At 44.7% G+C, this 17112-nt stretch overlaps 1 protein-coding gene across 1 annotated transcript in view; it reads right to left on the bottom strand.

Moving 5' to 3' along the window:
• Positions 1–17112, bottom strand: part of SMYD3 (SET and MYND domain containing 3) — a 395478-nt gene that overhangs the window by 99982 nt on the left and 278384 nt on the right. Inside the window, exons 5-6 of the mRNA XM_004691039.1 lie at positions 7391–7458; positions 5534–5636 (exon numbers count right to left, since the gene is read on the bottom strand). Of these exons, the coding sequence (XP_004691096.1) occupies positions 5534–5636; positions 7391–7458 (171 nt within the window). The remainder of the gene's footprint in view (positions 1–5533; positions 5637–7390; positions 7459–17112) is intronic.

Raw genomic sequence — 17112 nt, 5'->3', positions numbered from 1 at the left:
GTCTATGAACTGGCTGTTTCCTCTGCTTTCCCCCTGCCCAACTTGACCTCTCTCAACTCTGTGTTTCAACCAAATCTCACATTCTCACCGTCATTTACTTAATCTCCCTATTTAAAATAGGTTCCCCCCTACCTCAGCACTCCAAAGTTTCTCTCTCTTCTCTAGATTTTTACTTTTCTGTAGCATATATCCAATTGTAACTTCCTGTGTAAATGATTTCTTTATTTGCTTTTACATGTAGAAAGAAACTACGGAGCTATGTGCAGAGGGTAAAGAACGGGAAGTGGCAGACAAGGAGGAAGGCAGGATTATCCCCTGAAGAAGATGACGAAAACTTGCAGCAAAAGCACATGGATGTGCTGTTTCTTAGTCTCAAAAGAGCATATCACATCTACAAAGCTTGACCTTACTTGTTTGAAAGCACAGTAGCAGAGAAGACCAGCCTTTTTGACATAAAATGCAGGCTCATATGTGAGATCTCACTAAGGCCATCAGTGGTACAGAGGCCTTGTCTGGACAGCCAGAGGTGTCCAATGCAGCCTGGCCAACACCAGGTGACCCGCCACAGTCCCATCTGCCCGGCAGACTATACACACCACTCCATTAAAAGCCAAAGTGTTGCCCTAAGAAATGTAGACAGCGACATTATTCACACCCAGCAGGCAGTGTGAGACAGTGAAAGGCAGCAGAGACACATCTGAGTTTGCACTCCCATCTCTAGATTCCAGCACCACGCTCCCAGGGGCTGTCGGAGAGACTCAAACTGGAGTACTCGAGCTCAGTCTGGCGGCAACTGGGTTCCTTCAGCTGAGACCACAGTCACTTTCATTTCCTAGACCTTTCTTTTGTTTTGTGACCTGAAGCCAGGACTGCCACTGAGATGCAAGGGCCACAACATTAGGCAAGTTACTCGGGTTGACAGAGCACATTATGTTCCAAATTCTCAACAGCCAATTTTGAAGCTCACTTAGAAATAGCCTATTAGAGCATCTGGACAGTCACACATTCACCTCGTATGATCGAGATCTCAGCCCCAGTTTCCTTATATAAAGAGAGTTGATAAAATGAGCTGATCTCTGTGCTCCCTCTTGGGTTGAACTCTAAGACCCTAATTCTTAATTCAGTCCACTGGCTTTTCATCAACACCCCCAGCTACTAGAACAGATCAATAGGAAGTAATTATTGGGGGATTACAACGTGCCCCAGGTGATGATCGCGAATTCAGGGCTTGTGGTACCAGAGAAATAAGCTCGACTAAACCGAGACGTGATTACAAGGGCCAAAACTATTGAGTGCTCGTGCCAGGCGGTGAATGGGCAACAGGAGACTACTTGTTTCATTTACCCCAATAAATAGACTCTTACAGTCTCCCTCAGTAACCCGTAACTGCTATAACCATTACCTGGACTACACACGGTTTTCTAAGTAGCCTCCCTGCTGCCTTCAGTCTACTCGTCACCTTCTAAACAGCTTTCAAGAAATCTTCCTCAAACTCATATCTGATCATGACATTTCTCTAAAAAAACCCTACCAGATTTTTGTATGGTTTCTCATTCCCCATAGGTAGAGGCACACAGGTTTCCCCAGCTGATTCTGTCTGCCCTTCTAGTGTCACCCTACAGGCTGCCTTAGTTATGTGCATCAAGACCCCTGTAGACATGTACCTGCGCCGGTATGTACAGCGCACCTCAGCAATGGCTAGCCAACGGTCTTCCGCTCCACTCTCAACTTCCTCAGAACTTCTCTTCTGGCAAGCTTGGCCAAATAGGCATCTCCCAGGGAAAGCTGTCCCGTTCTCCCTCTGTGACTTTTTCATGCCTTTGAGGTTTGTAAAGTACGCTGTATCAAAGCTATAGGTCTTAGTAGCTAAAATAGTCATATTCATATGTTTGAGGGGGAGGGGGGCGGAAACAGCCAGATGACTCTCTGGTAATCATGCTAGACTTTATCAGTCAAGAATTTACAGTTTATTAAAGACTCATTAACTCACCAGTTTTAATGGCAAATCTGTTCACTCAATGCAGGCCTCATTTAATGGGAAATTTTCCACGAAACTTTGCTATTGAACAGTGGATGCCTTAGTGGCACAGGATGAAATTACATTAAAATATTAATGCCACTGACCATTGTTTTGTCATTTTCGCAGAGCTCTTATGGAGAATATAGCAAATCATTGGCAACATTAGCGTAATAACATGAAAGACATTTGCTGAATATTGAATATATTGCTTACTTGAAAATTTCAGGGCAAAATGGAACCCTTTTCTATGATAGTTAAGGGTCATGTTTTCATTATACACAATTGACTGGATAATAAAGCAATATTAAAATTAAATCTCATTTTCATCTGGAATCACAGTGACACAATTATAACTAGTCCTGATTCTGAATTTTAAAAACTCTTAGAAAAATATCACTTCTTTTTAGAACCAAGCCTTGGTATTTCTCTTGTTTCTTCTCTTCGTCATTCTGATAGTCAGTCAATCATCAATCCCATTTATTTTAGCTTCTAAGTATATGCTTCACATCACCCATCATGAGCCAACACTGGAATTTCACCTGACATTGGGCCGCCATTGTCAACTCTTGCTTGGATCACCAGCCTGACCCTCCCTCTCCCAAACCTGCTCATCTTTGCTTAAGCCCTTCAGGGACACCCCACTGCCGCTCCCTTCCGTAAATATTTACTAGGTGCTTCCTCCACACCAGACACTGTCATGGAACTTGAGATGAGCTAAATCCCTTACTGAAGTCCCCATGAGTTTGCTGCCTGGTCTCTGCACATTCTCTCATCTGCTGGCCACATCTGAATTCTTTGTTCTATTCACGTGAACTGCTTCTTTTCCTTGAACTCACTGTTCTGTCTCTGCCTCTGTCTTTGTCTGGAATGTCTTCTTGGGTTTCAGTCAGCTTTAACTCTATGGACCCTTGAAGATCTAGGAGTCCCTTCCCTGGAAGATTCCCTTAATTGTTCTCCCACCTCTACCTTTTACCACTACTGTGGTGACCCTGCTCTGAACTTCTATAAATGTTGGTGATTTGAAGGGAGATGAGCCAAAGGATTGCTTTATGTAAAGAGAAACAAAGATTAGGAACTTTCCACAGTCATTCTTTTTTAATTCTTTTTTCCCCTTACATTGTTGAGTCCCCATAATTTCCCCACCACATCCTCCATGAACCATCACCAGCTTCCCTTCCACACTAACTTTTGTCCTTGTGGAATTTTCCAGCTTCCCTCATCTGAGGTCTGAATGTCCCCACCTCTATTAGCAGTAAACAGGCTTTCATGCCACTTTCTGGCACTTGGGGACACACATGAGGACTAGACGTAGTTTCTAACTGGTTCTGAGTTTCTATTCCACCATTGTTTTTATCTATAGAAACGCTCACTCATTTACTCAAGTACATACTGGGATCTCCTGTATTACAGGGACGATGCTGTCTTTCCTACGGCAGATGACACTCTGGAACTTACATCTCAAAGAGCACATATTAAAACTGGGGCTTTTACTGTCCTGATAAATAAGAAACCAGCATGCAAAATCAATGCCATGAAATTATCAAAGTTTATTTCCCTAGCCCGCTTAACTAAAACAAATATTTGCATAATAAAAAGGAATTACTTTCCTCAAGGAACTGCTACCTCTTCTCATGGTTGTTCCTCTTTGCCCCCCAAGGAGTCAGTTTTAAATGTGCAAGACATATTTAAGGTGCCTGGAGTGGCTCCTGATGCAACCCAGCAGGGCTAGGGACAGTCCCTGCAAACAGCCCCAGACAGTGAACAATTTTTACCCAGTGAGAAACCTGCCATCTTTACATTCAGCTCAGTTATTTAACAGAGTGTCAAGTCAATGAAGAGTTATTGAAAAGTAAAGTGCTTGGCACTTAGAGGAGATACAGAAGTCAGCCACACTTGTCTGTCCTCATGGAGCTCAGTTAGAGAATTCACCAAAAGAAACAGAATAAATATGGAAAAAAATAGTAATCAACACTTTAAGGGAGATCATAGAGGGAAAGCTCCTTTACTACGGGAAACCAGAAAAGCTTTCTAGAAGAGATGATAAGTAAAAGGGCCTGATAAGAGGGCAGAAACGATGCTTAGAGACAGAACACAACAGAGAAGAGAAGTGTCACGCACCATGGCATGGATAATGGGGTGAGAAATTCTCATTTTCTGAACAAGATGGTATAAGCAGGACTTATGTGACAATTCTCCCTTTGAAGTTACTTGGATAAATACTATCAGACACATATCTGAATCATCTCGCTCAGCAGAACTATTTTGCACAAAGTAAGAGGAAACATTTACGTGTTGCTCCAGAGGTAGAAAAAGAAGACTGTGAGAACAGCCAAATAAACACCAAAAGGTGATTTTTCAATGAAATGAAAACCAACCAAGAATTGGCAGTCAAACCGAGAAAACGATGTAAGAAAGCTCTTTGTCGTTTCCAGTAATTCTAACCATGTTTAATAGTTTTCGTACTTGCTTAAGTACCTTATTATTGCTGTTATTATTTTTTAGTAAAACACCATCAGAGCAGTAAGTAGTAGCAGCAACAGCAAGGACACAGTAATCCCTCAGCTCCCCAGGTAATGCTGCTGAAAATGATTAGTGATCCTTCTCACCTGCTTGAAGTCACACAAGGCCCTAGGAAAAATAGCTGAATTCTCCATATTACTGACAGACATCCCAGTATAGCTAGTATACTGGTCCTAAAAACTGGCAATTCGATAAATGACTGTGCAAGAGACAGCTTATTCAGTTGAAAATCATGTTGGAGGGAGTTTTATCAAGGCCAAATCCCTGTCTACATAATACACGGCATCTCTGAGTTTAGGTTTTATTGTCCTCCTGCTGCAAAACACAATAAAAGCTTATGATACTCTGTTTTCTGTGCCACAAATATGCACTTTATTAAACTGGAAGGTAGAAAGAAACTGGGTTCTAAAAGCAGAACTGTCCATCACCCAGAATTCAGCATGAGCTGTGACCGTGCCGCCGCCTAGACTTGGGCACTCTGCCCTGGGGTCGACCATCTGCAGCTGCTGGGGAGACCCTGCACTTCCAACGAGGTTCCCCCTCGCAGGGAGTCGGCCTGGCCAGCTGCAAAACTAGAGGACTCAAACCAGGTGCCTGCTGGGGGTCATACTTCACTGTCCTCTATTCCTGTCACGTCCTGGCTTCAATCATCACCCAGTGATGCCAAGTTTGTAAAGGTTCACTGACAAGCACCAGGAGGAGAATCTGCTTGGTCTCTTAACACAAAGGGAAAAGTGAGTCAACTTCAAAATGTGATGAGCGGCCTCCGGAGCAAGGAGACCCTGGCATCTCATGCACAAGCTGCCCAGGAAGGGTGACCACTTGTGGGGGGTGAGAGGCTCCTGAACCATCACGTCCACAGTCCACTCTGTTGGCATCCAGAAACATGGTGATGAAGAAGCTGGCCAGTCCATCTATAACTGCACAGAAGGCTCAACTGGTCTTAGGGAGAAGCCACGCTGGGAAGGTCTCTCGTGGAGACGGATTGCTTACCTCGTCTCCTGCCTCGATGTCTCGTACGGCTCGCAGTAGGAGGTGGGGGCCATTGAACACAACTGAACAGTTGGGGTCACAGCTGTGATTGAGCAAAGACATGCTGGAGGGGAGAAAAAGAAGAGGGAGACTGTCGTGATGGCCCAGCAGATGGAGTCAAGTGTCCATCTTAATTTAATGAGGACAGTGGACAAAAGACACTTTAATTGGGGAGGAGGAGGGCGGGTGAAGGCTATGGGTGGAATGTGATATGTCGCCAGCTCACTTCATATAAATGTTCCCTAAGGTAGAGGTTAATCAGAATGGCTTGTTAATAAAAACATGTCCTGGGGCCTTACTGGGGGTGGGGCTGGGGGTGGGGAGGTGGCTGGCGCAGTTACCAGCCAGTCAGGTAACATGGAGATGGGAACAAATCTGCCTGGCAAGAAATGATCGCTGGCACGGGGCAGCAGTCATCACCCACTTTCCCACACGGAATCTCACTCGCTGAGTTCTTTGTTCAAGTGTCACCTCTGTGGAAACATCCAGAGCGACACTGAAGAACAATCAGGCGTACTTCCTCTCAAATAGAACGCCGAGATGCTCTTGCTAACTAGACCCGGTATCCTGGCCAAGACCCAGTCATTTTCTTGCTTTGGAAGCACTTTTTCTTTTATCATTTGAGAAAGGGATTTGAACTGCTGCCATATTTAATAATAAGTACAATATTTCTGAGCATTTACTGCACAGAAAACACTTTTTTAGCACTAGAGCGTATTTATTGAATTTAATTACTACAGTAATTTCTTAAAAGATTTATTTTTAATTATTTATGCATACAAGATCTGGGCTACAGGCCAAAGGTGCAGGGGGAGAGAGGACTCATCAGAGACAAAGTGGGGAGCAGAACGGGCAGATTGACTGTAATACACTGCTGAGGGGAGCAGCGGGGAGACAGGAGGTCTCCTGTGCCCTGTGGGTCGCCCCCTGGCTGGGGATCGAACTCGTGCTGTGGTGGCTGGGGACAGCTTGATGTCACTGAGACTTTAATCCCTGAACCACCAGGGAGGCTTTAATTATTACAATACTCTCATGAGGCCCATTTATAGATTAAAAAACTGATACATGGAAATCAAATGACTTGCCCAGGGACATACAGCTAGTAAGTGTGACTGAATTTGAAGCACATGGTCTGAACTCAGATTATGTTACGTCCTGCAGGCCAATACCAATAGTCTTGTAGCTTATAACATTTGTGAGAAATAAAAAAGAAACAGAATTCTCAGATAAGCAATTAATACAAGAAAGGCCATATTTATATTGGTATGCCAAAGGCATGAACAACAAGTGCCTCTGGAATGCTTGTGACAGAACATCCTGGTGACTCAGCAAAGGATCGGCAGAGACAGCACGCCAGAGGGCCAACCCCTGAATGCTCCTTGCTGCCTGAAGTTACGGGCATGCTAACCCCAAAAACGAAATCGATACTACTGGTACAGTGCGGTGAATCTAGCAAAATACTTCTGCGCTTCAATCCCAGAGTGGGGATTAAGATCAAAGAAGGGTAGGAGAATAAACAAACCTCAGTCGATGATTTACTGGCACCTACAATCCCTCACTTCTTGCCCTGAAATTCTGGAGGACAAGAATTAATGTGAAGTCTGCCTCTTTGCTAAGGCCACAGCAGACAATGTGGAGTTATAAAGTTGTTTCCCTTAAACTTCACATCATCCATTTTCTTGTAGTTTGGCACTAGGCTTCACGTTTGGCTCTTGAGCTAGCTGCTGTAACAGTTTTCCTAACTACCTCCAAAAGGCTGGGAGCTGGATGGGAGTTAGATGTGTTTCTTGAAGTAAAATGAAATGCCTGTCACCCTACCTCGGGTAGAGGCCAACGCCGACTTCCTGCATTTCTGCATTGCAGATAGTGAAAGAATTGCAGATCACCTGTGAAAACAAGAGGAGACCGTCAGGATTACAAAACTCATCTGAGAATCTTCATAGACCAGATAACACAATCAAAATCAATGGAGCCTTGTAGAAGTTGCTTTGGAAAGATACAAGCTAAGTAAAGATGCCTTTTTTGCCTTTTTTTTTTTTTTTTTTTGGCAAATGGAGCTATCTTGGACACTCTTTCCTTAGGAATATTGGGGGGTTAAGTGCAGACATACCAGCAACCTGTCAAAAACATTTAAAAGTCTCAGACTGACCAACACAGGACCTATATTTTTCAGTCTAATTCTCTCTCCCCAAGTTACACAGGTATGTGGAATATTCAACATTTAGAATACCAATCTATTTAATGAGAAATAGACCATATTGAATTCTTCGTTCAAGCAAACGGCTTGTAATTTCCAAGTACGACTGTGCAGCTAGTGAGTCATGGCAATCTGTCTTTTATTCCTACAGAGCGAAGTTCACCCCAAGTGAGTTTGTGACCCATCTGAATGACAATCCATAAGGTGCCCATGAAAGCATGCAGTTAAGCCACAGTATCTACCACTAATGTACATTTAGTGCCTTTCCCATCTCAGTTGCAATCCCTGAGGGCTTCCCTCTGTACCTTATAGGGGCAGAGCAAAAGCAGTAAACTATACATCACCACACTCAAGGAATGGGAAACCTATGTAACCTTTGACACATAGAAACATGGAGAGGACAGTGAATTTAGAATCAAAAAATCTAAGTCCTGTCTCCGAGTCACACAGCACTGTCTCTTGCAGAGCAGTGAAGCATAAGCTGAAGTTCCCGCTGTTGTAGGGCTTCACAGAGCTTCAGTTCTAGTAAGGTAGACAGATAAGAGGTAGTCAATGATAAAAAAAAAAATGTCACAGATGGGTAAATGCAAAGGCTGGAGGAAAGAGCAGATAGGAACCCTTGTGAGAAACTGGCAAGTCAACAGAGACTTGAAGGAATGATGGAGAAAGACAAGTGTGAAGGGCCCGGGACAGGAATTCTTGGGTACAGAGCAACAGCCCGAGGCTGATATGGCCCAAGCAGAGTACATGGAAGAAGGATAAGATGGGAGATCTGAGAGGTATAGCTCATGTAGGCATTTACAGGCAGATTCTTTTGATTATTATAAATTGTTTAATTGACATCATTTTGTGCCTTTTCCATCTCAGTTGCAATCCCCGTGGGCTTCCCATCACCCAATCACCCGTGTGCCATCACCATAGTCCCGTGCACTCCCCCTCCCCATTTCTGATCCCATTCCCCGCTCCTCCCCGTAAAATGTCTCTGGTATATGGCTGTTCATTATTATTTTTTTTTTCTCCCTTGGTCCTTTATTTTCCTGCTACGAGTGAAACCATCAGTATTTTTCTTTTTTTTCTGACAGCCTGATATTTTAACCCTGAGAAGGAAAAGAAGAGTAACTAGGCTGATTGTGAGCAGAGAGAAGGAATCTGATTTCCAGGCTGGAGCCTCCTCCGGCTGTTTGTGGAGCACGGGCGGAAGGAGAGGACAGACTGGTGGAGAGAGGACCCTCGCGTGAAAGAGCGGTGGCTTGGGCTGGACGCTGGAAACAGAGCGGGAGAAATACAGGGTGGTGGTGCCGACACATCCCGAATGCTGTGTGGGGCGTGAAGAATTCGACCAGTGCTCTAGTTTGGGGTCTGAGCAAGTAGAAGATTCTAGTTGCCACTTCTTAAGGCGCCAAAGACTGTGAAAAGAACTGGCTTGGCTGCAGGGAGTTGGGGGAGTTCACTGATGCGGTGTTAGACATGTAAATTTGAAATGGCCTATTAGACATTGAGGCGATGAGATGAGAACAAGAATGAGTAACTGAAGCACTAGAGAGCAGTTGGCCTGAGATGCACAGTGAACAAAGCAGAGCAAAGTCCATCAGGAAGGTAGAAGTCAGGCCCTCCCTGGTGGCGCAACAAGTTAGGACGCAGCACTGCAAGATGGCCGCAGCCGCTTCAGTGACAGTTCAATCCCAGCCCCGCAGTGACCCACAGGGCCTCTCCTGTGCCCCCGCTGCTCCCCTCAGCAGTGTACCTCGTATATCTGCCTGTTCTGCTCCCCACTCTGTCTCTGGTGAAGCCTCTCGCCGCCCCCATACGGCTGGCCTGTAGCCCAGTCTGTATGCGTGAATAAATAAATCTTTAAAAAAACAAACGAAGTTAGAGGCCACTGAGACTTGTGACCAGCACCACAAATGGATGCTGACTTGTTGGAAAGTTTTTACCAAGGAAAAAGCAGCAGTGACAAACTTCTCTAGATGAGGTTGGCATGAAAGTGCAGGAAGCACTCACTCCTCTCAGACTCCCTCTGCTGCAAACAGCTCTTAGAGGAAACTAGTGCAACTATCATGATCTGGCATTTGTCCTCTAAAGGTCTGATAAAACTGCAGCTTAAAGTAAAAAAGAAACGCACTCGATGTATTTTAAAGACATACTAGTTAAAATTTTTAAGAGCATCTGTTTTATGTTAAGCTGCAAAGAGGCACGGCCTGCATATATTTATATGTAGAGTGAGTGGGAAAAACACAGGACAAAGATCTAAAGTTTATTTCTGAAACTTTAAACATTTTTCAATGGGTAGGATTTGTGGGGGAGGTGGTATGAATTTTAACACACTTTTTAAAGTGTCATCAGAACTTTACCTGAAGTCATTCACCGGTGACAAACCAGGTCAAACGATTCTGATTTGCTAACTTTTGAATCAAACTAAAATTTAATTTTTGTTCTGAGTTACAAAGTAAATAAAAGGTTTTTCCAAAACAGGTTTATTCTGTTGGAATTTGTCAAACAAAGAACTCAAAAGGGAAAATGTTCACTGGGTTGTCTTCTTCCCCAGAAGACCGCTCCTCATCCCTCGACTTAGCTGATGGTTAAAAATCTCCTCAGCAGCAAGCATCACAGCAGATGATTCTCTTTCCATTTATTTGACACCACACACAACCAGAGGGCGAAGTCTTCAGAGACGCGAGATGTATTTCATTTACAACTGTATCCCTGTGCCTGGCACAATGCCTGGCACCGGGACACTAATAACTGATTTTCTGCTTGAAGTACAGTTCACAGGTTTGCTCCTCAGTGTACCAGAGGATCATTATCCAGAACAGGTCAGAGAAAATCCCAGAAACAAATTAGGCATACTTTTGGGGCGGAACATGAGAGATGGATGTACTTCTGAGCCGTGAAGCTGATTTTCCATAGTTCCTTCTTTCAAGCATCCAATCTTTATATGTCTTTGCTCAGAGCTTTAGGTTCTTTCTAGGGTCTGCTTGTTGTGGGTTTTCTATTTCTTTGTTTAGTTATTCTATATTTCACCTAAGAGTGAAACTACCTGGTTTTTATCTTTCTCTTATGACTTATTTTGTTTAGCATAATCTCCAGTTCCATCCACGTCATCATACATGGCAAATTTCATCCTTTTGAGAGCTTGTGTGCAGTCTTCTTAGTCTACCCATTTTCATTAGGCACTAAGGTTGTTGTGCTAACTTGGAATTGGAAATAGCACTACAATGAACATATCACTTCCCAACAGTATTCTTGAATCTGTAGGATAAATACTTAGCAGCAGGACTGGCTGGCTATAAGCTAGATCTATTTTTAATATTTCCAGAAACCTTTCTTCCCACAGGAAGTAGACCATATCCATTAGCAACGTACAAGAATGCCCTTTGCTCCACACCCTCACCAACACCTGTTGTTACTGGTCTAGCTGAAGCGAGCCAATCTCAGGAGGGAGGTCTCCCATCGTGGTTTTGGTTTGCATTCCTCTGATGATAAATGATGATGAGCACAGTTTTTTTTTTTTTTTTATGTGCCTGTTGGTCATATGTTTTCTTTGGAGAAGTTTCTGTAAGTGTCTTCTACTTAACTTACGCTGCACAATCCTATGTAGATCTTAGACAGCTCTGGACCTGTGATGCACAAACATTTTCTCCACTCAGCATGGTGTCTCTTGTTATTATAACAGCGACTTTTGCTGTGCACTAACATTTAGTGAGCTGTAGTTCCATTTGCACTTGTTTATTTTCGTGCTTGCTTCCCTCACCATCGTAGCTGACTTTCCAAAGATGTCACAGAAGCCAGTGTCATGGAGTGTTTCACCAATGTTTTGGGCTGTATTTTATAGTTTATATAATTTATGGCTTCATATTTTACACTCATCAATCCGCTTTGAGTTGGTGTTTGTTTAAAGGGTTAAATCTTGGTCTAGTTTCATTCTTTTTTATGTGGCTGTCCAGCTTCCACAACATTTTTTTAAAAAGATTTATTTATTTATGCATACAGAACTGGGGTACAGGCCAGAGGTGCAGGGGCAGTGAGAGGCTTCACCAGAGACAGAGCGGGGAGCAGAACAGGCAGATCAATGAAGTACACTGCTGAGGGGAGCAGCAGGTGAGACAGGAGAGGTCTGCTGCACCATGTAGAACACCTCCAGGGCTGGGGATCGAACTAGCACTGAAGCAGTTGCAGCTAGCTTGCAGTGCTGCACTTTAATCCACTTTGCCATCAAGGAGGGCCCCCAACAACATTTTTTGAAGAGACTTTTCTTTCTCTAAGGTACATTCTCAGCAACTTGGCTTTAGATTAATTGTCCATATAAGTGTGGATTTATTTCTGGACTCTCAATTCCATTCCATGTATTTTGGTGTGTGTCTCTGGGCTTATTTTGTACAGAACTCTGTGATTCCTGGATATGAATTTTTGATTCCTTCCCATACATAAAAATTAATTCAAAATGGATTAAAGACTTGGATGTAATACCTGAAACCATAGGAAACACAGAAGAAAACATAGGCAATACACTCCTTGACATCAGGTCTAATGATGTATTAGAGGTCTAGATTGCAAGGCAAAGTAAGCAAAAAGGGCTTTATCACACTAAAAATCTGCTGTTCAGCAGATGAAACTTGCATCAAAGAAAATGCATCCTACCAAATGGAGGAAGATATTTGCATATCATATCTCTGGCAAAGGGTTGAAATCCAAAATATACAAAGAACACATATAACTCAACAACAACAAAACACAACCTGATCTAAAACCAAATGGTCGGAGAATTTGCACACTTCTCCAAAGAACAATTACAGAAAATATTTTTGACATATATAACTGATAGCAATGATGGGTACTGAGCTACTTCTTTTCTTTTCTTTTATAAACGAAGAACAAGCAGATAATCTGTCTACATGAGTTCAAATGAAAATTTACAAAGAATTGGTCTTTATACTGAGAGTTCAAAGCATAGAATTAAAGTGCAGAAGTAAAAGTTTAAGCATATTTCAAAGCACTGTCTTTATAAACAGTTTTCTTAGGAAATGGCACAGACTAAATAATGAATAAATACCGCACAAAAAGACTGTTTTAGAGAAGCATATTAATAGCATAATTCAATAAAAAACAATTCCATTAAAAATTCTTTCTAAAACTGAAGCTTCAGTAGTATTTTTAAAATATCTCCCATGACATTAAATTAAAACATATTCTCCATAACTTCTCCTTTGAAATAAACAAAGGCTTCATAATACTATAATCTTTTTTGATAAAAACCTAGAGAGCTGGTACAATGAACTGCTCTATATTTTGTAAAAACAAACTAAAATTTTAAATAGTCGATGAACTAAACTTTTCTATCATTGGGTTCAGATTCTAGGTTCCAACCCTAACATTTGTTCAATACCAAAGCATAAGAGCAAATACCTCAAAGACTTATTTATGTTTTAATTTCACCTTCTCCTCTCAAATTTTCTGAACTGGAAGATTTTTATTGTTGCAGCAGATAAGATATTTGAGACACAAGGGAAAATAACGAATACACCATTGTCTTTTATTGGCAAAACTTAACAGTCCTAAGAAAACTTGCACCCCACTCAGAGCACAGTAAAACTACACTCTAACAAAAGAAGCCATCCATTTCCCAGCCGTCCTCCCCTAATTACTGATTTTTACAAAGCACTTGGTCTGCGTGTAAGCACTTTTAGGTGGCTTCTAGTCTACTTCAAAGGATGCTTTCAATTTCAAAAATATATAAATTTTAAAACACAGCCAAACAAAATGGGACTCGGTTTCTGAACACAATATAAAGTGGTTTCCCCAAAGGCCATGTATGTTCTTGTTAATGTCTTTATTTAAAACACAAGCAGAAATTTCAGGGGACAGAACTTTTGACACTGAAGTTTATGTCTGCAGGAACTGAAAGTATTTTCAAAGGGGAGTTTACCACTTTTCGTTTTATTAAGCGCTATGAACAGAAGAAAAGGAAGACTGGGCAGACATGAAAGCCAAGGTAGAAGTTTTCAAACAAGTCTGTGGCTCCTGCCTCCTACTCCTAGCCCCCAGAATTCCCTACTTCAGGGACAGCTGACACGTCTTAGTGACAGAGTACGTGGTTCTTTCCCATGACATACGACATTTTACTAAATAGAGTTCTATTTCAGAATCGTCTCATAAACCTTGAGGAATTTAAAATTCTACTATCGCTTCTCCCTGTCTGGATGGCATGTACCTCTCTTTCATGACTCAAGTTAAGGCTTCCCTCACATCCTACTCCCTCTTCTCATTTACTTTTTCCTCTGAGACTGAGAAAATGAGCCTTACATGAAAGCTTCAAAATAAACCAATAGGAGCAGGCCAGGAGGAGAGCGTGGGCCGTTCAGGAGTCAAGAGGTCGCATTCCTTGAATGGTAAAATCAGCAATTCCAGGATACACCGAAGTGTTTCCAGAAGGCCGACAACAGTAAGGAAGGTATGGTGTCTCTTTCAATTTCAATTAAAAAAATCAGTAGGCCCTCCCTGGTGGCACAGCAGGTGAATACAACACTAAGAAGCTAAAGCCACTTCAGCGCGAGTTCGATCCCTGCCTGGAGGTGACCACATGGCACAGCAGACCCCTCCTGACCTACCCGCTGCTCCCCTCAGCAGTGCACTTTGTCAGTCGGCCTGTTCTGCTCCCCACTCTGACTCTGATGAATCCTCTCACCGCCCCTGCACCTCTGGCCTGTACCCCAGTTCTGTCTGCATAAATAAATAAATCTTTAACAGAAATCAGTAGATAAAAGTCACTGTGATATATGTTCCCCTTTCGAGGATGGCTGTGCTCCTGACTCCCCATGGAGCAGCCTCCTCACACCAAGCTGTTCTGACATCAGAGTGCTTCTCAGTCGTGTGTCACTTCAGTTGCAAACCTCATGAGCCAATAGTTAAGGGCGGCAAGCAAAGATGTGGGAAAATAAGTGGAGGAATATACAAATGATAATGCATATATTTGACTAAGACGATGCCTATGACTTCTATCTGGCTGAAATTTTTACATAGCACCTTAAGAAGTCTCTTTCTCCAAAAATAATGTTAGAAAGTGACTGTATAATAAGTGTATAATCTTAACGTCAGCAGATAGCTAGAGACAATGAAAGTCTCCCGTGTTTTATTTGACATGTGCTTGCAGCCAGCATCTCAGGTCTTTGATCCTTGAAGAACAGAACTTGAAATGTTTAAAATATCATCTAGCCAGCTTCTTAAAAGGTAAATTTTAAGAATGGCAAACATCAGGTCATGAAAACAGGATGCTAAGGCCCACATCAAACACAAAGATTTGTTGAAAATTAACTGACAAAGATGTGGTGTTTTTGTTTTCTTTCTGCATAAAATCAATTTAAAAACAAAGTGAACCAATGTGCATTGTTGTTAAAGGGGAAACTAAACATCTGTCTTTATGTTTAGGTCTCCACAGCCCCCTTGCAAACTGTGGGGGCAGGGCTGGCTCTGGCGAGGCCCTGGCAGCTGGGCCGACACACAACCTGTGTCCACCCCCACCCCCGCCAGCGTCCAGTGGCCACAGCCTGGGTTATACTGTTTCAGCCCCCAGGGCAGCCCGGCAGCAGCCTCCAAGCCTCCCAGCTCCTGTTTCGGACTGCCAAGGCGTGCCTAGCCCCGCTGAAGCCCTCCGAAGTGCCGTGACCCCCCACGCCACGGGCAGAAAGGTCTGTGGGCCCGTCCCTGGGCTCACCAGAAGCCTGAACTCTAGCTGCTTGGACCAGTGTCTCCACCAGCGGCCCTCCCTGCACATCAACCCCCCACCCCCCACCGCGGAAGCTGGTCCCAGCCTCCACTCTCCTGAGTCCACCATGCCGGGCCCGCTGGACTTCTGTGTAGGTAGGGTCTACACAGAACTGGGGTACAGGCCAGAGGTGCAGAGATGGTGAGAAGCTTCACCAGAGACAGCGGGGAGCAGAACAGGCGGACTGACGAAGTGCACCGCTGAGGGGAGCAGCGGGGAGACAGGAGGGGTCTGCTGCGCCCTGTGGGTCACCTCCGGGGCGGGGATCGAACTCGCACTGAGGTGGCTGAGTCTCACTTGCGGTGCTGCGTCCTGACCTGCTGGGCCACCAGGGTGGGCCTGGGTTTCACTTTTGATTATGGTGCGGGGATTGCAAATGGACCGGTCAGGTGCCACTCAAGACTGAAAATGGACCAATCTGACTGGTGCTTGACTGGCAGCACTCACACACACGACAGGTCCGTCAGGCTTGAGAGGCAGGGCCGCGGGAGAGGACAGAAGCCGCAGCGGCGGCCCACGGGATTCACCGAGTTAGAGCGGCTGAGCCGCTGTGCAGCCCCTGGGTGGGCAGACTCATCGCCGACTCGTCAGGACTCTGAGACCCCGGAGACCTCTGCAGAGCTTCACGGCCTTGACACCTCCCCCGAGCTCCTGCTTCAAGCTGCACCTGCCCAGGCACCCCCGCAGCCCTGCCTCTGACGCTGAGCACAGAGCAGCGCTGGCTGACGTGTCTCCCATGTCCCGCCTCGCCTTCTGCCAGCAGCGCTCAACAAGCTGTGACGCTGCAGGCTCTACCGTCACTACCCACGGGCCAGTGCTGACCAGCACTGCTGACCTGTGTCTGGCCACCTCCGAGAGCTGCCTGCTGCTTCCGGTGCTCTGGTACCACCTCCTGGTGCTGTTGCGACCGGCGCCGACTGGCCTGGTGTCTGGTGCGTCCGGCACAGCCCTGAGGTGGCCGCTGCTGGCAGACTGCCCACCTCTGATCACCTCCAGCGGCCAGTGTGAGCTGGGTCCTGGTCCAGTGCTCCCCAATGTGCCACCGCTCCAGGCTCTTGTCGAGGGGACAGTGGCATCTCACACAAACAGGCTTGTCTTTGACTCTCGTTGCTACAGACCCTTTCTGGAGTGGGACCGCTGGCTACTGTAGCCTTAAAACTCTTTCCGGGCCCTTTCTGGTGGCGGTTAAGTGCAGCACTAGGAAGCCAGCTGCTTCAGCACGAGTTCCATCCCTGGCCCGGGGGGTGACCTCCAGGGCGCGCAGACCTCTCCTGTCTCCCCGCGACTCCCCTCAGCAGTGTGCTTTGTCAGCCGGCCTGTTCTGCTCCCCAATCTGTCTCTGGGGAAGCCTCTCACCCTCCACATCTCTGGCCTGAAATCCTGTTTGGCTGCATAAATAAATAAGTTTTTTTAAAGATTTATTTATTTATTCATACAGAACTGGGGTACAGGCCAGAGATGCGGAGAGTGAGAGGCTTCCCCAGACACAGAGTGGGGAGCAGAACAAGCAAATCAGTGAAGCACACTGCTGAGGGGAGCAGCAGGCAGTTCAGGAGAGGTCTGCCGCGCCCTGTGGTCACCTCC

Source organism: Condylura cristata, unplaced genomic scaffold (assembly GCF_000260355.1).
Source record: "Condylura cristata isolate star-nosed mole 26May11 unplaced genomic scaffold, ConCri1.0 scaffold00029, whole genome shotgun sequence".
Classification (NCBI taxonomy): domain Eukaryota; kingdom Metazoa; phylum Chordata; class Mammalia; order Eulipotyphla; family Talpidae; genus Condylura; species Condylura cristata.
This window is presented reverse-complemented; position numbering and strand designations above follow the sequence as displayed.